The 17,371-nt window shown below is 36.2% G+C and overlaps 1 protein-coding gene across 1 annotated transcript; it reads left to right on the top strand.

Annotated features, from left to right (window-relative positions):
* Positions 1-15,209: 15,209 nt before the first annotated feature.
* LOC121429536 lies at positions 15,210-17,315 on the top strand. The gene is made up of 2 exons (XM_041626595.1): positions 15,210-15,299; positions 17,065-17,315. Exons 1-2 carry the CDS (start codon positions 15,236-15,238, stop codon positions 17,313-17,315), a joined length of 315 nt encoding a protein of 104 aa, XP_041482529.1. The 5' UTR covers positions 15,210-15,235.
* Positions 17,316-17,371: the final 56 nt, after the last annotated feature.

Raw genomic sequence — 17,371 nt, 5'->3', positions numbered from 1 at the left:
ATGATTAGGTTTATAATTCTATGATGCTGGCTGTGTCGTCTAACAAACGCGCGGTCGCCCAAAAATGCTAAGACCGGACCCGATATCACTAACGCACGTGAACACTTGTTACTCGAGCAAGATATGGAATCTATGTCATAGCTGTCAAGCCCAGAAACCATAACATCTCGAGAAACTTGTTTCAATTATTTCATTTTCAACTAAATATAAATTGAGTTAATACAGTGATAACAAGAGAGCGGTGTTGGCTCAGTCGGTAACGCGTCTGCCCGTCGAAGTCGAACCAAAGATCGTAGGTTCGAGTCCACCCTGGGCGGATGACTGAAGTCAGTGCGTTGTGTGTAAACGTCAGTCTCCCATGTTTCATAGATGCAGGCTATGTTACAATGGAAAACACTCCGTCCCTCGGATAGGACGTTAAATGGAGGCCCCTTGTAGAGGAGAGTCACCACCTTTGCACTACAGTATTCGTATAAGAGTAGGGGAAACCACGGTGTCGAGGTCCACCTGCCCCCCCCCCCAATCAGTTATATCGGGAGGAGAGACCTGTGGATCATAGTGATTCAGTTCGCTTTTCGCCTCCCAGGCACAGGTGACGCCAAACAAATAATAATAACAATTCAGTGCCCTAAAGAAAATACCAAGGTCATTTCAACTCAATATAGACATGTTATCAGAAAATTACACTCAGAATAATCATGTGTAGAGGATTATTATTTATAATTTGTAAAAATGGTGAATCCCACTCGAAAGCAACTTAGAGATAATGTTTAGACATGAAAAAAATAAAATCATCTGTGAAAGTGTCTTCCTGACCGGACTCATATTATCCGAGATATGAATAAAAATGTAAAGAATGTAAAAGAAAAAAATAAGCGTTACAGTACTGCTCTACTATAAAAAAAATCTTAAGATATTTTCACAGCCCCGTATTTTCCTCTATTCCTTTTCATTGGCATGATTGGAAGGCGTTTTGTCTGATACTATTTCTGGTCATATGTATTTTAGATTCCAAAGCTTCTTCCCATTACCTGATACTAATCAGATTGAGATGGCAGCTATGTTCTCTGGTTCATCCCAGCTTTTGTTATTCATGGATGTTTGCAAAAATTAAAAAAAAACCCAGGAGTGGGTGGGGCTGCAAGACCTAAATTTTCGAAGAAACGTAAGAGCGAGGGGATTTGTGATGGGGGAGCTTTTGCATTTTCTAGAATAAAATTAAAGGATTTCGTGCACACTTTTGGTGAATTTTGTGAATTTTGCCCTCTCGATCGGCGGCCCCCGGCTGCGTACGGTCATCTTTGTCATCTCAAAGTCTTTAAAAGGCCTATATTACATTGGTTTGAAACAATTTCGTTTGCAATAAGGCTCGTAATTTGCTGGAACTGCGACCCTGGTCATGAAGAAGCACCAGGCTGGGTCAGAAGGGAGGAAACAGAAGGAGCAAAAAGAACTCCAAGACTGTTTAATTCTCAAGAAATTTTATTTTTGAATGCACTTAGAAACGCAACTTTTATACTCCGTTTTTACACAAAATCCTTACCGTGGGGGGGGGGTGGGGGTCCCATAGCCTCTCCCGCTCGATCGCTTCGGTATCTCACGCTGTCAAAAATATTGTGCCCCCTTCGGGATTTTGCCCCCCAAAACTGAAAGTGTTCCGGCGCGCCTGAGTTCTAGTCATCTCTTCATAAGTTTTCATTAGGTGGGCTGATAATGTCGTATCCCCACTTGTTCTTTTGTATTTTATTATATCACATTAGGTTTATTCAAAAAAATTCTACCAAAAATTAAAACAATTGACTTGACAACTGGTTAATGCATTAGTTATTTAATGCCGCATCTTATTTCATCATAATGGAGACACACCATTTACACATGTATGAAAAAAATGAAACGATAATGATTTCGTGTAATAACATAAAAACGAGAGTGGGGATATGACATCATCAGCCCACCTAATGAATATTCATGACGATGTTTCCCCAAATATTGATAAACTTTAAAATCCAATAATTCAGCCTGGACCAACCCTTTAATACTAAAGTGTGCACCTGTGTGTTGCGCGAGGGCGTATGTGTGTTTTTTTTTGGGGGGGGGGATTGTAGTTATACTTCCGGGGGACATTTTCATACCTGTTACCCACCAACCGAGGACGTCCTACAATCGGTGAGGTCCCCGGTCCAGATGACATGCAAATTAATTCCTCATTTCATTTCAAACCCTTTCATTTTTCGACCCCAAAGCCACCGCCCCTCCTTTCCTATATCCAGACAGGAAGACGTCCTATTATGACTTGCAAATAGCGTCTCGCTCTACATTTTTGTGTCAGTTAAATAATACATAAGGCTATGAACCGGGTATAGGCCTATATTTTAAAATTGTATTTATCACAAGTGAACTTTAATAGACCCACTTCATGACGGAAACTTTTATATGGCGATAAATATTGTGTTCCCGAGCAATTATGTATGGTAAAAAAATATTTATATGGAGAACTAAAATTGAATCCGATTTTTGGTGAAGCGTTCGTCGCGTTTTGATGGGCAAGGAAAAACAAAGAAACTCGGTTGAGCTATAAAGTTTAACGTGGGAAACGAATGAACAGAACTAGTACAATCTGCCAATAAACTATTATTTCTTTCTGAACCATTTCTGTTCTCGGGAATTAAGGCATAAAGGGTTAAAATCTAGAAAGCCAACATTATAGGCGATATGATCATACAACCTTTTCAGGAAAATTCATCAAGGTTATAGAATTTTCGGTTTCCGATACGTCATGTTATACCAGAAGCTATCCCATGATGTCATTAATATTAAACGTACAAATTTGAATATTGCAAAGGATCATGATGACTAAACTTTTGTTTCTTTCAGTAGCGGATGTGAAATCATATGATGTCACGCGCGTAAAACATTCCCCATAGACTTGTGTGTTAAAATGGCGCTTTTGAAAAATTCATAAAAATAAATAAGAAATTAGAGGGTGAAATGTTTACTTCCATTGGATAGGATATACATCTGACATTCCATATCTGACCAGGAAAGGGTACCGTAGCCAGCTCATTAAAAAAAATCAATCGCCATTTATGAAGATAACTATGAATGGATCAAATTCATCAACTGAAACAGTAAAATAGCCCTAATTCTTCCGCCAGTCAAAAAATAGTTCCAAGGCACGTTTTTCAATCAGCTACACATGTATATAAAAAAAAATGAATGGGTTGGGTCGAATGAATATCTTATGCCTTCCTGTTGTAATTAGGCTCATGTAACCATATGTCTGTTTGTATAATGAAGGTACAATAAAACCATTCTTTTTTTTTAGAAGATTACATTTCATTCATTTCTTTGCTGAACCGGATATTGGAATGGTGCTCGCATGATAACGTTACAATTTAAAAAAAGAAATACTAACTTTTAAATCTGTGATGGATTTTCTTCAAAAAAATTTAATTACTTGTGTCCACCTAACAGGGTGAAGTCAACACTGTCGACATCTCTACATTGCAAGGTTTACAGTGTGCTCAAATAGAGCACTGCTTGAAAATGTGACTCAAATCTAACAGTGTGATGATTACATATTGTTCCACAGTGTGAATAATAACAATAGCATTTATAGGGCGCTTTATACGTTCAAAGTGAACAGGTGGGCAGACTACAGTAAACAATAAATCCATAAATTAAATTTAAAAAAAAATATGTGTTGATAAAATGATGGATGGCAAAAAAGAACAACAATTAAAATACATTTGACACAGATTTGCCTCCATTATTTATTTCATAACCCCTCATAATGAGTCTGTGACTTTGAAAATGCCATTTTCCCCATTTGATGCGTGATCACTCATCCATACATGAGCAAATCAATTAGTTTTGCACAGAATTCCGCCCATGGGTTGATAAACAGTACTGCCAAATGATCAAGCTAAAGACAGTTTTGAAAAAAAAGTTCCACTAAGGAATCATAGTGTACACAATGTCTATAAGTCGAGTAAATCAATATTTTAACAGAAGTGAAACAAGGTTTGTTTCATGGACGATTTTTGTTACTTCTGCCTACATTTTCATCATGAAACTTCGCACATGGCGTCAGAGTGAAACTATCCAAAAGGCGCGCACACCAAACTAATCATTCGATAAGGCACAAATTGGGGCCAAGGCCTTGAACTTTGTTCTTATTTGCATAATTTTCGAATATTGTGTGCTCACTGAAGCATTAGACATTGGGATTTTCATAAAAAATCAAATGAACTATGCAAGGTTTGCACCGAACCTTGACAAACAAGAGCTCAAGAATTATCGCCCGGTAGCTAATTCAAAGTTTCTAGGCAAGGTAGTCAAAAGAATAGTAGCTCCCCGTCTTCAAGCTATTTTAAGTGTCCATGGTCTTTTGATACCTATATCAATCTGCCTACAAGTGTAGAAACTGCTCTTTTGAAAGTTCAGAATGACATTTTGGTAGAAATGGACAAAGGAAAACTTACTGGACTGGTGTTGTCAGATCTTAGTCGTGCCTTTGATACCGTTCACCTTCGCATTATGATAAGTAGATTGAAACAGGTTGGTTTTGTTGATTTGTCTCTTCAGTTGTTTCAATTCTACTTGTCGAGTAGATCTCAAGCAGTTCATCTTCAAGATGCAACATCTATAACTGTAAAACTCGATTTCTCTGTTCCGCAAGGCTCAGTATTAGGCCCTAACTTATGTAACGCGTATACTATGCAACTTCATAATGTAATTAGAAGACATGACATTAGCTATCATATGTACGCTGATGATTTACAATTGTACTTTTCATGTTCTCCAATACAAAAGCATCTTGATAGATGTGGTAAAGATCTCGAGGACTGCATCTTTGACATACGGAAGTGGATGAATGATTGTTTTCTTAAACTCAATAATTATAAAACAGAATTTCTCATGTCAGGCTCAAGACAAAACCAGCAAAGATTAGTATCAGTTACAAACAGGTCGGCTCAGCTCATATTGTTCATTCTAAAAAGGCAAGAAATCTTGGTGTCATTTTTAATTCTACCATGACACTTGATCGCTACATTGTTAAGTCTGTTAATCACAATCTCCGGAACGTCCGAGCAAGAAGAAATACCTGACCCCCAAAACGACTGAACAGCTAGTACATGCTTTTGTAACCTCTTATCTTGACAATTTTAACTAAAAAAACATCGGCCTTCCGAAGTATCAAATTCGCAAATTACATAAAATTAAAAACATGGCTGCCCGACTCGTCACAAAATCTGTACGTTCGACCCCCACTACCCAACTACTTAAGAACCTTCACTGGCCTCCCGTAGAACAACACACTGAATATAAGATATCGCTTCGAACCTACCGTTCATTTCATAACCTTGCTCCTTCTTATAATTAGTTCCTCTCTCATTCATCCCTCTTCTTCTGCTCGTACCGGTCTTTGCTCATCTAATTAAAACTAAAAGAACCCAGAACAAAGAGGACATGGGGTGACAGGACAGAGCATTCTTTGCTCCTGCACCCCGTCTCTGGAACTCACTTCCCCCACACAGTTCAAATCTCATCCACTCTTCAGTCATTCCAAATAAACTTGAAAATCTTATGTCTCATAACGTCTGATAATACATGTACCCTTATAAACCACATCTCCTTATGAAATTAAGGGTAGTTATTATAAATGTATGATTTCATATTTTTCTAATTTACTTGTCTATTATGTTGAATATATATTGTCAGGCGCCTTGGGAGTGGATATGTGCTCGTTAGAAATATGGCTAGTATTATTATTTTAATACCTTGTAAAATTACCTACACGCTCATGTAAATAGATCTTTAAAACTCCCCTTGGTTCAGAAATTATGGATGTTTTTTTTCAGGAGGGGCTTACTTTTTTGTTGTGTATACTATAACCCTGAATCCTAACTTGAATCAGGGCCTCGTTACATGACGCATAGAGTTTGACTGTGGGGATCATTTACAATTGATCATGCCCAATAACCAATGCAATCAATCAGAGAGATCATCCCGATGATCAGTCGCGGAGCTTCATGTTACATGGCCCAGGGCCCCGTAACACGAAGATTAAAGATTGAATCGCTTATTTGAAATAACAATTAAGATTGGTTCCTCGTCATTCCACTGAGCAAAATGCGCATCCGACGACCATCTTAAGGCATGGTCACACCGCCCGAGCGTTGTTGGAGCGGTCATGGAGCGGAGAGAAAAAAATCATCACCGCTCGCTACCTTTCACCATTTTCGATTTCGATTGTTTTTTTTATGTTTTCGATTTTCTCCCCCAATTTTGAAAGCGAAATTCGACCCTCTTTCCCTACCGCTCCACGACCGCTCCAACGACGCTCGGGCGGTGTGACCAGGCCTTTAAGGCATGCATGGTCACACCGCCCGAGCGTTGTTCGAGCGGTCGTGGAGCGGAGAGAAAAAAATCATCATCGCTCGCTACCGTTCACGATTTTCGATTTCGATTGTTTTTTTGTTTGTTTTTTTCGATTTTTCCCCAAGTTTGTGAGCGAAATTCGACCCTCTCTTCCTACCCCTCAACGATCGCTGCAACAACGCTCGGGCAGTGTGACCAGGCCTTAACCGTCGTGTTACGAGCGACTCGACTTTAAGAGCGACTGGTGATCCTTTCTTACGCACTAAATCATCGCCAATGAATATACCATTTACCACAAGAAAGGATCACCAGTCGTTCTTAAAGTCGCTCTTAACTTTCGAACAGCTTTATGAAACACCCACCGGGTCAATATTTTACTGGCACATTGACAGTTCTAGCACAACTATACTGGGTTAGCCAGTCTAATTACTCGACATTTTTTTATTTTTACAATGTTACACTCTTAAAAAACCTGTGTTTTCATTTCGAATTTAGGTTAAGGAAGTAAAAAAGACTAATTAAAAATCACTATATCTTTTTATGGGGTAACTCGTATCCGGTAAGATATATTATTCCATCTTCAACGGTGATCGTTATAGCTAATTTGCGTGCTTGTTCGTCAGAAATGTAGGTCAGCAACTCTGAGCCATAAGATATTGACGCTTAAGAAGAGTGACACCAAGAGAAAACAATTACTCGGGAATAAGTTCAGCAATAATTACAGAAGGAAACGCGTTTTAAAAAGGGAAACTGTCGATCCTTTGATCTGTTTTTCGTTGGGCAGTGCTGAGCGCTAATAGAATTCGGTTACAAATATCTTCTTAAAAGTTAAAAAGTAGTTAACGATATCTCGTCATCCCACGGATCGTTCTGAAACAGAATCATCTGCAAATTAGCTTGATGCATCACCATGCTGTTCAAATTGGTAAGAAACATTTTAAACAAATATTTGTAGAAGGAGCAGCAGAAGGTGGTTAAAGAAGAAACAGAAGAAGTAGAAGTAGTAAAACTGTAGCAGAAGCAACAGCAGCAGAAGTAGTAGAAGTAGTAGTAGTAATAGTAGTAGTAGTAGTAGTAGTAGTAGTAGTAGCAGTAGTAGTAGTAGTAGTAGTAGTAGTAGTAGTAGTAGTAGTAGCAGCAGCAGCAGAAGTAGCAGAAGTAGACGTAGTAGAAGAGGTAGAAATAGAAGCAGATGTAGCAGCAGCAGAAGTAGTAATTTTTGTCGACGTTGGAATAATTATAATGAAAATTAATTTTAATGATGATAATACACATCCACACAACCACTACGTCACGTGCTCAAAGTGCTCTTGCATTACTTCGGATAAGCTCGACAACCGATTCCTGTGCTCACATCTTTTTTTTCTAATAAATCATTACCTGTGGGTAAATTTCTTGCTGAAGGAAGACACGCCATGGCTAGGAATCGAACCCACGTCCCTCAGACTGAAAGACGAGAGTCATATCCACGTGACCGCGACATCCCCACAAGTAGTATATGAAGCAGCAGTAGTAGTATAGCAGTTGCATATTTACGAACTTAATTTGATCGTTTGTCAGTGCTATAGCTGAAAATGAAGAAATAATTGGATGGTGAAATTATATTGAAAATAATTCAATGCGATTCAATTCAATTTATTTCACATTTGCATAAAAAAGACAATACATACAATTACAGTGATAAAAGGCATATAATACATGAGATCACACAAAATACAGAGAATACAAATGTGTGGAATTTAACAAAGGCCTATCAAAGGCAAATCCCAAACGGTTGTAGGCAGAAAAAAAAGTTTTATACATGTAGATAAAAACAAAACATAAAAAACATAACTAATCAAACACAAAAGCAAACGACAAAACGGCTTAAGGAACAATTCATGAGTTTACAAGAATTTTTTTATACTTTCGTTTATAAGAGTTGAGTGTTGCCATAATTTAAGATCAATTGGTATAAACTACTCCACAGAGTGGGTCCAACATATTCAATTGTAGTTCGTGAGAAATTATATTTGAAATTAGGCAAATAAAAGTTGTCAGACTGTCTAGTAATGTAATTACTAACATATTTGTTTTTTACAAATAAATCATCATAAAAGAGGGAAGAGCATTGTGAAGAAACAAGTACATGAAATTTGCAATTCGATAGCTGTTTATATGACTGATAGTAAGTAAATTAAGTTCTTTGAACAAAGGTTGTATACTGAATCTTAGGGAGGAATTGGTAATAACTCTTATTCGGCTTAAATGGACCATTGCACAATTACCCCAGAGTATATTGCAATAATTAAAGTAGGGCAAGACAATTGATTGATATATCATTAGAAGTATGTTTAATGGAATTGAATTTTTTAATCTGTTGATTGCACCAATGGATTAGAAACTTTACAAGATATATAATTTATGTGGTCTTTCCAAGTCAGTTTGTTGTCTATGACTACACCCAAAAATTTCGTAGAATTAACTACAAGAATTTTACTATTTTGCATAAAAATGTCAAAGTTGTCAGATGAATTGTTCTTATTCTTAGGTTGAAATATCATACAACATGTCTTGTCAACATTCAATTTTAATTTATTAGCAAGAAACCACTCATTTATTTTTTCAGTTCTAAATTTATTGTTGAAGTTAAATCATCTATATCATCCCCAGACAAAAACAAGTTTGTATCATCTGCAAAAATTATAGAGTGTAGGATATTACTAGTATGCTGTAAATCATTTATAAAAATATATTAAAAAAAAGTAACGGGCCTAACACAGAGCCTTGGGGCACTCCGATGTTGACATTTTTCATCTCAGAAGAGACATTGTCAAAAGAAACATATTGTTTTCTGTCATGAAGGTAACTCTTAAACCAGTCAAGGACTTCTCCTCTTTATGTTGTAATTTTTAAAATAATATGAATGACTGATACGATCAAAGGCCTTTGATAAATCTAGGAATATACCAACTGTGAATTGTTTGTTTTCAAAGGCCTTTGCAATTGCGGAAGTGAATTCAAGTAATGTCATGTAAGAGGAGTAGCCCTGTCTAAAACCAAACTGTTTCGAATACAAAATGTTATTTTTACACAAGAAGGGCATGAAACGATTGTATATCAAACGTTCGAATATCTTTGAGAATGTTGTTAAAATGGATCGGTCTATAATTTTAAAGCGACTGTTTACTACCTCTTTTGTAAATAGGAAGAATTTTTGCTATTTTAAGACTACTAGGAAAACAACCAGTGTCCAATGACAGGTTAAAAATAAAACACAATGGTTTAACTATAAAGCATATACATTTTTTCAGAACCTTTGTACTTATGTTATCGTATCCGACACTTTTGTTAATCTTAAGTTTTGACACAATATCAAGAATTTCATATATTTGTACAGGTTTTAAAAACAGAGAGTTTACATAATTTCCTTGTAACAGATGACTGAAGTGGGTAGTACTATCAGGTAAATCGTTAGCAATGTCAGAACCTACTGATGAAAAATTGCATTTGAAAGAATTAACAATACTCTGCTTATCGGAAATCACTAGACCATTGCTTTCAATCGTGTCACATTGCACTTTACCTCGGGTTCTATTGAACAATTCATTTAAAACATTCCATGTTGATTTGACATCTCTTTTTACATCATTAAATTTGTTAAAATAATAATTACGTTTTCTAGTGCGTACTTCGTTTGTAACCTTGTTTCTATAATTTATATATACACTTCTTCTGTAAGGTGATGGATTCTTGAGGTATTTACGATAAAATAAGTTTTTCTTATTGCACAATTTTCTTAATTCATTATCAAACCATGGTTTATCATTCTTTTTTTACGTTTGACCTGATTTTCCATGTAAGGAAAAGATTCATTGTAAGTATCAATAAACAATTTCATAAATATATCGAAGCAATCATTTACATTGTGAATCATGTAAGATCATGTCAGAAGTATATCAATGGTTCAAAGAGATTTAAGGTCTTCTTCATCATGTATCACTTTGGTTACTTTGTTAATTCCTCTCAACAGTGCTATGATACGATCATCTACACTCCAAGCTGATGTGATCTTCTCATGATCTCGCGCATGTTTCAATAACTCCTGATTTTTAGAAGTCAGATCTTCCACAAGAATGATCTTTTTCCCTTTCATGTGACGTCTATTGGCGATGACCTCTTGTCGCTTCCTGTACGACTTGAACTAGATAATAATTCCACGCGGGATCTCTGTGCCATCTCTCTTCTTTCGCTTTATTCCAACTCTGTGGCTTCGTTCTATGTCGTCTTTGTGAAGATTGACCTTCAGGAAATCACCTGCGATACCAAAGATGACATCATCGGTGCTTTCCCCATCTCGCTCTGGACATCCAAACAGCCTCAAACAATTCCTCCTTGTATATTGTTCTTGTGCATCAAGTGAATTGTTAAGTTTCTGTATTCGATGTTCCTGGCATTTCAATCTTTCTTTCAGTCCAACAATCTCTTCACTCTCTTTGTCATTGCTAACTTGTAGCTCAAGAATGTCACCCTTCTGTTTCTCCATTTCAACTTGCAGATCAGCCAGTCGTTTGGTGACTGATGTTAATATGTTAATAATAACAAAAACCGTTTTTTTTTTCAATCTTTCAATTCTAGTTTCTGGTTGTGCTTTTTGCCGTTGAACCCATATTCAAACAAGGTAATACATAAAGTTAATCTGTCTGATTTATTTCTATTTAGCTTACCATATTTAGTAGGTGTACATTACCCTCAACAATTTATCAACATTGTAAATTTCTTTTCGAAAGCATTGTAAAGGCGTTATGTTATCTGAAATCAAAGGAGAAAGGCAACTGCCGTATTCGCCTTAGTACACTCTTAAAACAAATCAGTCAAATTTACTAGACCAGTAGTTAGCTGGGAGCAACTGATATGACAATCACTGATATTCACATTTCTGACATATATTCTAGTCAGAAATAACTCTTTTCTAGTAAAATATGACTAGAAAATAGTCAAATATGACTAGAATAACAGTTGCTCCCAGCTGACCATATTAACTTGTCATTTTTTACTGATTTGTTTTAGAGTGTACTTTCATGAGGGGGTGGGGCTGTTAGATTCTCCGTGGTGGTGTTGTTAGTGGCAAGCAAATTGGTAACAGATTGTTTGAAGACCAAAATGTTATTAAATTTTTCATGTAATTAAGAAAAAATGATTTAATTAGATATGAATTTACATCAATTACGAAATAATTTCAGTGTCAAGAAATAATTATGTTGAAGCTTCATTGTATCTGACATTGAGGTTTGGTAATTAATTTAATTCAAATAGATATTGCCCAAAGTGACTTAGATTCATTTCCTCTTTTAAAAATTTTGTCTTGGAAAAATTGTGGATTTTTTTCTTCAGCTTGTTACAGTAAACTACAGTCGTATTTTTTATGAGCATGATTATTGTTTATAAAGATGTTGCGTTGACAGTTTATGTTTTCGTGATTGTTTTTTTTTCGAAACCTATATTTTGTTGTGATAGAACGTGTTTTCCAAGATAAAGCAAATTACGGAGGCGGTAATGGGAGGATGTCTTCATGTTTGGGAGATAGATATGATAGAGGAGAGGAAGGGGCAGTGGCTTTGAGACCGAGATATGAAAGGGTTTGAAATGAAATGAGGATTTGATTTGCATGTTTATTTGGACCGGGGACGATCCCAGTTGAAGGGTAAAATTGAAGAAAATGTCTCCAAAAGTAGTTTACTACTAATGTACACGTACACGTACACCATCACAAATTAAAGTTTAGCATTACGATCTACATCATTGATATGAAAACAATTCAATATCAATTTTTTAAATAATAATAAACAGTATATCTTATTTTTTTCAAATGGAGGGATATCCTTAATAGGCAAACATGTGCTTGTAGGCAGGGTCCCAACATACACTAACATTTGAAGTTAACAATACATTATCGTCGTGGTGTAGCGGTTCTGACTCTCGCCTTGTAACCAGAGGGTCGTGTGTTCGAATCCCACCATGGCCTCGCGTCCTTTGGCAAGCCGTTAATCCACACTTTGCCACTCTCCACCCAGGTGTTAAATGGGTACCCGGTAGGATGTGAAAGCCTATATGTAGTATGCCTAGCAATTGAGTCTTGGAACTCTTGTTGGAATGCTCCCCAGGGAGTGGAGAAGGTACATACATTGTATGCGGGCATGCAAGGATCCGATGACCCGGGTAATGATATATCGGTAAAGCGCTTAGAGACTTCGTTCCGATGTTTTAAGCGCTATATAAATGCGGATTATTATTATTATTATTATTAGCATTATAATACAAAAAAATACATTAAGAATACATAACAATAAACACACACCCACCTACATACGTATACACATAAATTAGAGAGAGAAGCAGTAAGGGAGGGGAGACAATGTAGATGCATGGAAGAGGTAAAAAGGAAAGAGTCATGATAAGTACCATTCACGATTCCTTAAACCACCACCGCGCCATAAAAACAGAGAACAGTGGATTTGCTTTACTTAACCAACCGTTCTCCACCCATACAGCGTAATGGCAAGTCAAAAATAAGCGGGAACGGCAGTGTACATGAAGGAGAGAAATTAAGAAAAGAGAATGAGAATCTAACATTGTATACATTGTAAATCAGCATGAATTCATTTATAGAAAAGTACAGTCTTAATAAAGAAAGTTTGAATTTAGAATGTGTTACACTTGTATTGTGGTCAAGGCTGTTCCACAATTTGATATATTGCACACGGAATGGATTTTAGAACCATGGAAGAGGAAACCTTGGGTCGATAAAATAATTCACAGTCATGGACAAGTTTTTATACTGTTGAGTTAAGAGTAAACATATTATCAAATATCTTTGCAAAATACCAGATTTGTATTTATGCATGAAAATAAAAGAATCCATAGAAATGACATCAGATAAAGGTAAACTTTTCTTGAACAATTGCATACTTGGACAGTTATATGGAAATACATCATAACTATCGTTGAAATATAATGTATTTCAAGATTTTAAAATCTTTCCTCTTCCGAACGTTAAGGGTTTCTCGTCGACTGCTTCTGCCATGAAGAAACCACATGCCCTTTGGCTTTATATCCAGATGGGATGGTTGTCAGGAGTATTCCAACGATATCAAGTGGTTCGATGGTGAACACCAGTTATCCTGTAAATTGCCATACAAGTACGTCCATAATTTCATTGTATATATATATATGTATATGATGACTGTAGACAGCTTACGGAATTCATTAAAAACTAACATGTATTTCGTAAAAAAGGGATTTTTCTGCCTTCTACCTGGCATCTTCAAACTTTGTCCGGGTGTGGCCACTGACCTGTAGGCCTATACATTTCCAAACTATTTCATAATTTGAGACTAATTGAAAAAAGACAGCGCTTAAAAGAAGAGCTCGCTTGCAAAAGGGGTTAGGTCCATTTTTCATTAAATTTGATTTTTTTTTGTCTCAATGTATAGATTTTTAGTAGCTCTATAAGATGTTACCAAAGAAAAGTTGAAATTCCCATTAAAAAGTGATCTAAAATGGCAAAGATTTTTTTTCAAAATGGGTTAGGTCCATTTCAGTTTAGTTGCAAAAGGGGTTAGGTCCACACAGAATTTTTTGGAAAAGAATGTTTAAAAATATGAAGACAGGTAGATTTCTTTTATACCCAATTTTAGGTTCTCATGGTAGGTTATCACAAAAATTTAGTTTCGCATATAAGAATATTGCAATATGGGAGAATAAAGAAATGATTTTCTTGGGGTGGACCTAACCCCTTTTGCAAACAAACTATTCTGAAGGGCTCATTTATCAAAAGGGGTTAGGTCCATTGTTCATAAATTTTTATTGTTTTCTGTCTCAAAACCTCTAAATCATTAGTCGTTCTGATGAAAACAACGAAAATTTGAAATTCACATGAAAACGTGAATGAAAGTGGCAAAGAAAAATCACCTTTTTAATCAAAATAGATTGGATTCATTTCAGTTAAGGTGCAAAAGGGGTTAGGTCCACAATGATAATTTTTAAAAGAATATATAGACAAAAATTAAGACAGGTAGATTTCGTTTATACCCAATTTTATATTCACATGATAGGGTAGTATATCATGACAATTTAGTTTCTCATAAGAGTAATGCAGTATTAAAAGTGAGAATAAAAAACATGGTTTTTTCTCGGAATGGTAAAAAGTGGACCTAACCCCTTTTATTTAAGAAGGACATTTTTCATAAACATAAGTGATGAATTGAATCCATGAATGGTATAATTTTTTCTAGACATATTTTCATAAACCTCTTTTAATCGATATTTTGGCACTAAATACATATCGGTATTCTTTTATTTCGGTATATTTTAGATATATTATCATATATTATTTTAGATTCGTATTATCAACAGATCAAGATTTGCATTATATCTTACACAATATTTTAGTAATATGACTACGAATAATATGGAATATCAGCATCTTAATTTGTCAATAGGAAGTTTCTCTCTCCACGCACGACGAATTCAAGAACATAGAAAATGTATTATCAATGCCCTTTATGAAAAAAAAAAACAAGAAGTCTTTGTCGAAAATTGGTGAATCAAAACAACAGTTTTGCCCTGGACTCTGGACAAAAGACATATTTGTAATTTCCGTCAGCTCTGAAACTTAGGACGAAAGTGCTGTCTGGTTCACCAATTTTCGACAAAGACATCCCAGCTGTTCATTGTCATATGAAGGGCATATTCAATACATTTACTGTGTTCTTGAATCCGTCGTGATTCGCAGAGCGAAAGTTCCCTTTTGTCTGTCATGCCCATAGGCAACGCGTGTTATAAGAACCCGTGTAAAAACGGAGGAACCTGCATGGAGGATCGCGTAGGATCGCATCGTTGTCGGTGCTTGCTTGGCTATGACGGAAGAACGTGTGGTGAGTATCAACTTATAGAGTGTTATCTTGTTAATAGATTTTGCGACTAAGGTTTACAACCTGGTTCAGCAACAAAACTCAGCAACAAGCACGTCTTTATTGCGTACCAATGTCAATGGATGGGAGTCGACCATTGAATTTATCAGTATCGGGCAATCTTTTTTTTTTATCGCGCACGGGTTCAAAAAGCTGTGGATCAATAAAATTAACAGCTTATATTTGATATCTGATCATCTGATATTTTTAACACACGCACCCCCCCCCCCTCCCGCCACAAAATATACATATATTTGGCAGGGGCGTCGATCTATTTTTCAGATTGGGGGGGGGGGAAATCATGAATCAACGTTCCACAGGCGTTCGATCATACAAAACACCCATACACACACACAGGCATATATATATATATATGAGTTATGAGATAAAGACACGTATCTCACCAACAAATTAATACGAGCGCGAAGCGCTAGCTGAAAATTTTAATAGTTCGATCCCCCCCCCAAAAAAAAATAGTTTAATGGACGTTTTTGATAAAGAACAAGATATATATCAAACAAAAGATTATTGCAAAACGAAGCGGGAGTTCTTTTGAGGTTCAGAACTGAAAACGGGTCATTCTATTCACCTAGTTAATCATGAAAATTATGCGAGCGCAAAGCGCGAGCGAAAATTTGTTATATTCCAATCTGAAAAGCGGACATTTTGAGCACAATTTGAATTAAAGAACGAGTTGTGTATCTCAATCTCGCTTTCTGAACATTATAATCTCATTTTATTTTTGCACATCCGGAATTATTGGGGGGGGGCAAAGCGATATGTTTGCTCCCCCCATATTTTCATTGGTGGGGAGATCGCCCCCCCCCCAGGATCGACGCCTCTGATATTTGGATCCGATCGTTGATGCCTTTGGGTAAAACGTACGCTTTCCTTTTTTTGTTGCCGAGTTTAACCGCAACAGATCTGAACCAAGCACTAGTTGGTCGTGTGTAAGATTATGCACAGGGATGAACGGGTATTCGATGATATTTGTTGGTGTACTAGTATGCATCTGTTTTAAAGCATTGTAATTATGCCTGTCCTTGTCCTGTTGTTGTTGTTTTTTACCGAAACTCCCTTCAGTTTTGTGGTAACAAATATGACAAGTACCAGACAGGTTTGGGGCATTTTTGCCTCTCTATTTTTTCGGTGATAAAAGTGTTATTTATGTCATAGTACGTGTACATGTAAAGTCATATCAAACACAATCAGATTTGGAATATTTCCATCGAATTTATGTTAACATAATTTTATATACGGTAGTTAACCAATATGATTCCAGAAGCAGAATTAATTATTTTTCTCTGAATTAATTACTTTATACAATACAAGCAAAAAAAATCAGTTAGATATTCCATCGTTGTTCTCTTTTGGATGGTACCGTAGTTCAAATCATTTGGGTGGTCATCCTTTGTATAAAGCTAAATTGTATATCAATCCAGATCGTTTATATAAATTTATCTTATAGGGATAGCTGTACAACCAAAACTCCAGATTTTTAGCTTATATGTCATTTTACCTAATTCACTAACAGGGGCCGCGGAACCGAGGGCTGCCCCCCCCCCTCCCCACTTTTTCAAATTCATTTGTTGGCCACCGACGTATGTATACAATGATTACAATATTCACAATGATGCAATGTGTATTCTTATTTCATTTGAAGTGACATTAAAAAGTTGAAATGAAATCGATTTTCAGTTGTCTTTTCTTATAATATTTTTTATTACAGATTCCTTCGTCCAGATCCTTACCAATACTTTGGATCAGAAACGAGTTATTTTCGCCAACGTTACAGACCTATCCTTCTCGAGTCTCTACTCTTTTGACAACGTCACAATTGAATACCTTGCCTACGACAGCATTTGCGACACACTTTATTTCTCGAGCGAAATAGGATACGAGCTCTTCGAGATAAGGGTTGCCGTCGGATACAACGAATCTAGAATTGTCTTTGGGGAATTGCAGTGTATGTATATTTGACGCCTAGATATATTTGATAATAAGTAAATATTGATAGATATCTGCATTTTCTTTAT

Source organism: Lytechinus variegatus, chromosome 16 (assembly GCF_018143015.1).
Source record: "Lytechinus variegatus isolate NC3 chromosome 16, Lvar_3.0, whole genome shotgun sequence".
Taxonomy (NCBI): Eukaryota; Metazoa; Echinodermata; class Echinoidea; order Temnopleuroida; family Toxopneustidae; genus Lytechinus; species Lytechinus variegatus.
The sequence above is the reverse complement of the archived record's forward strand: the minus strand, read 5'-3'. Positions and strand labels throughout refer to the sequence as shown.

What these genes read in the sequence shown, in the direction of transcription:
- LOC121429536 (XM_041626595.1), top strand. Translation starts at nt 15,236, where the DNA reads ATGGAGGATCGCGTAGGATCGCATCGTTGTCGGTGCTTGCTTGGCTAT. An exon ending in CTATGACGGAAGAACGTGTG is followed by an intron (nt 15,300 to 17,064) that starts GTGAGTATCAAC and finishes TTTTTATTACAG; the next exon opens with ATTCCTTCGTCCAGATCCTT.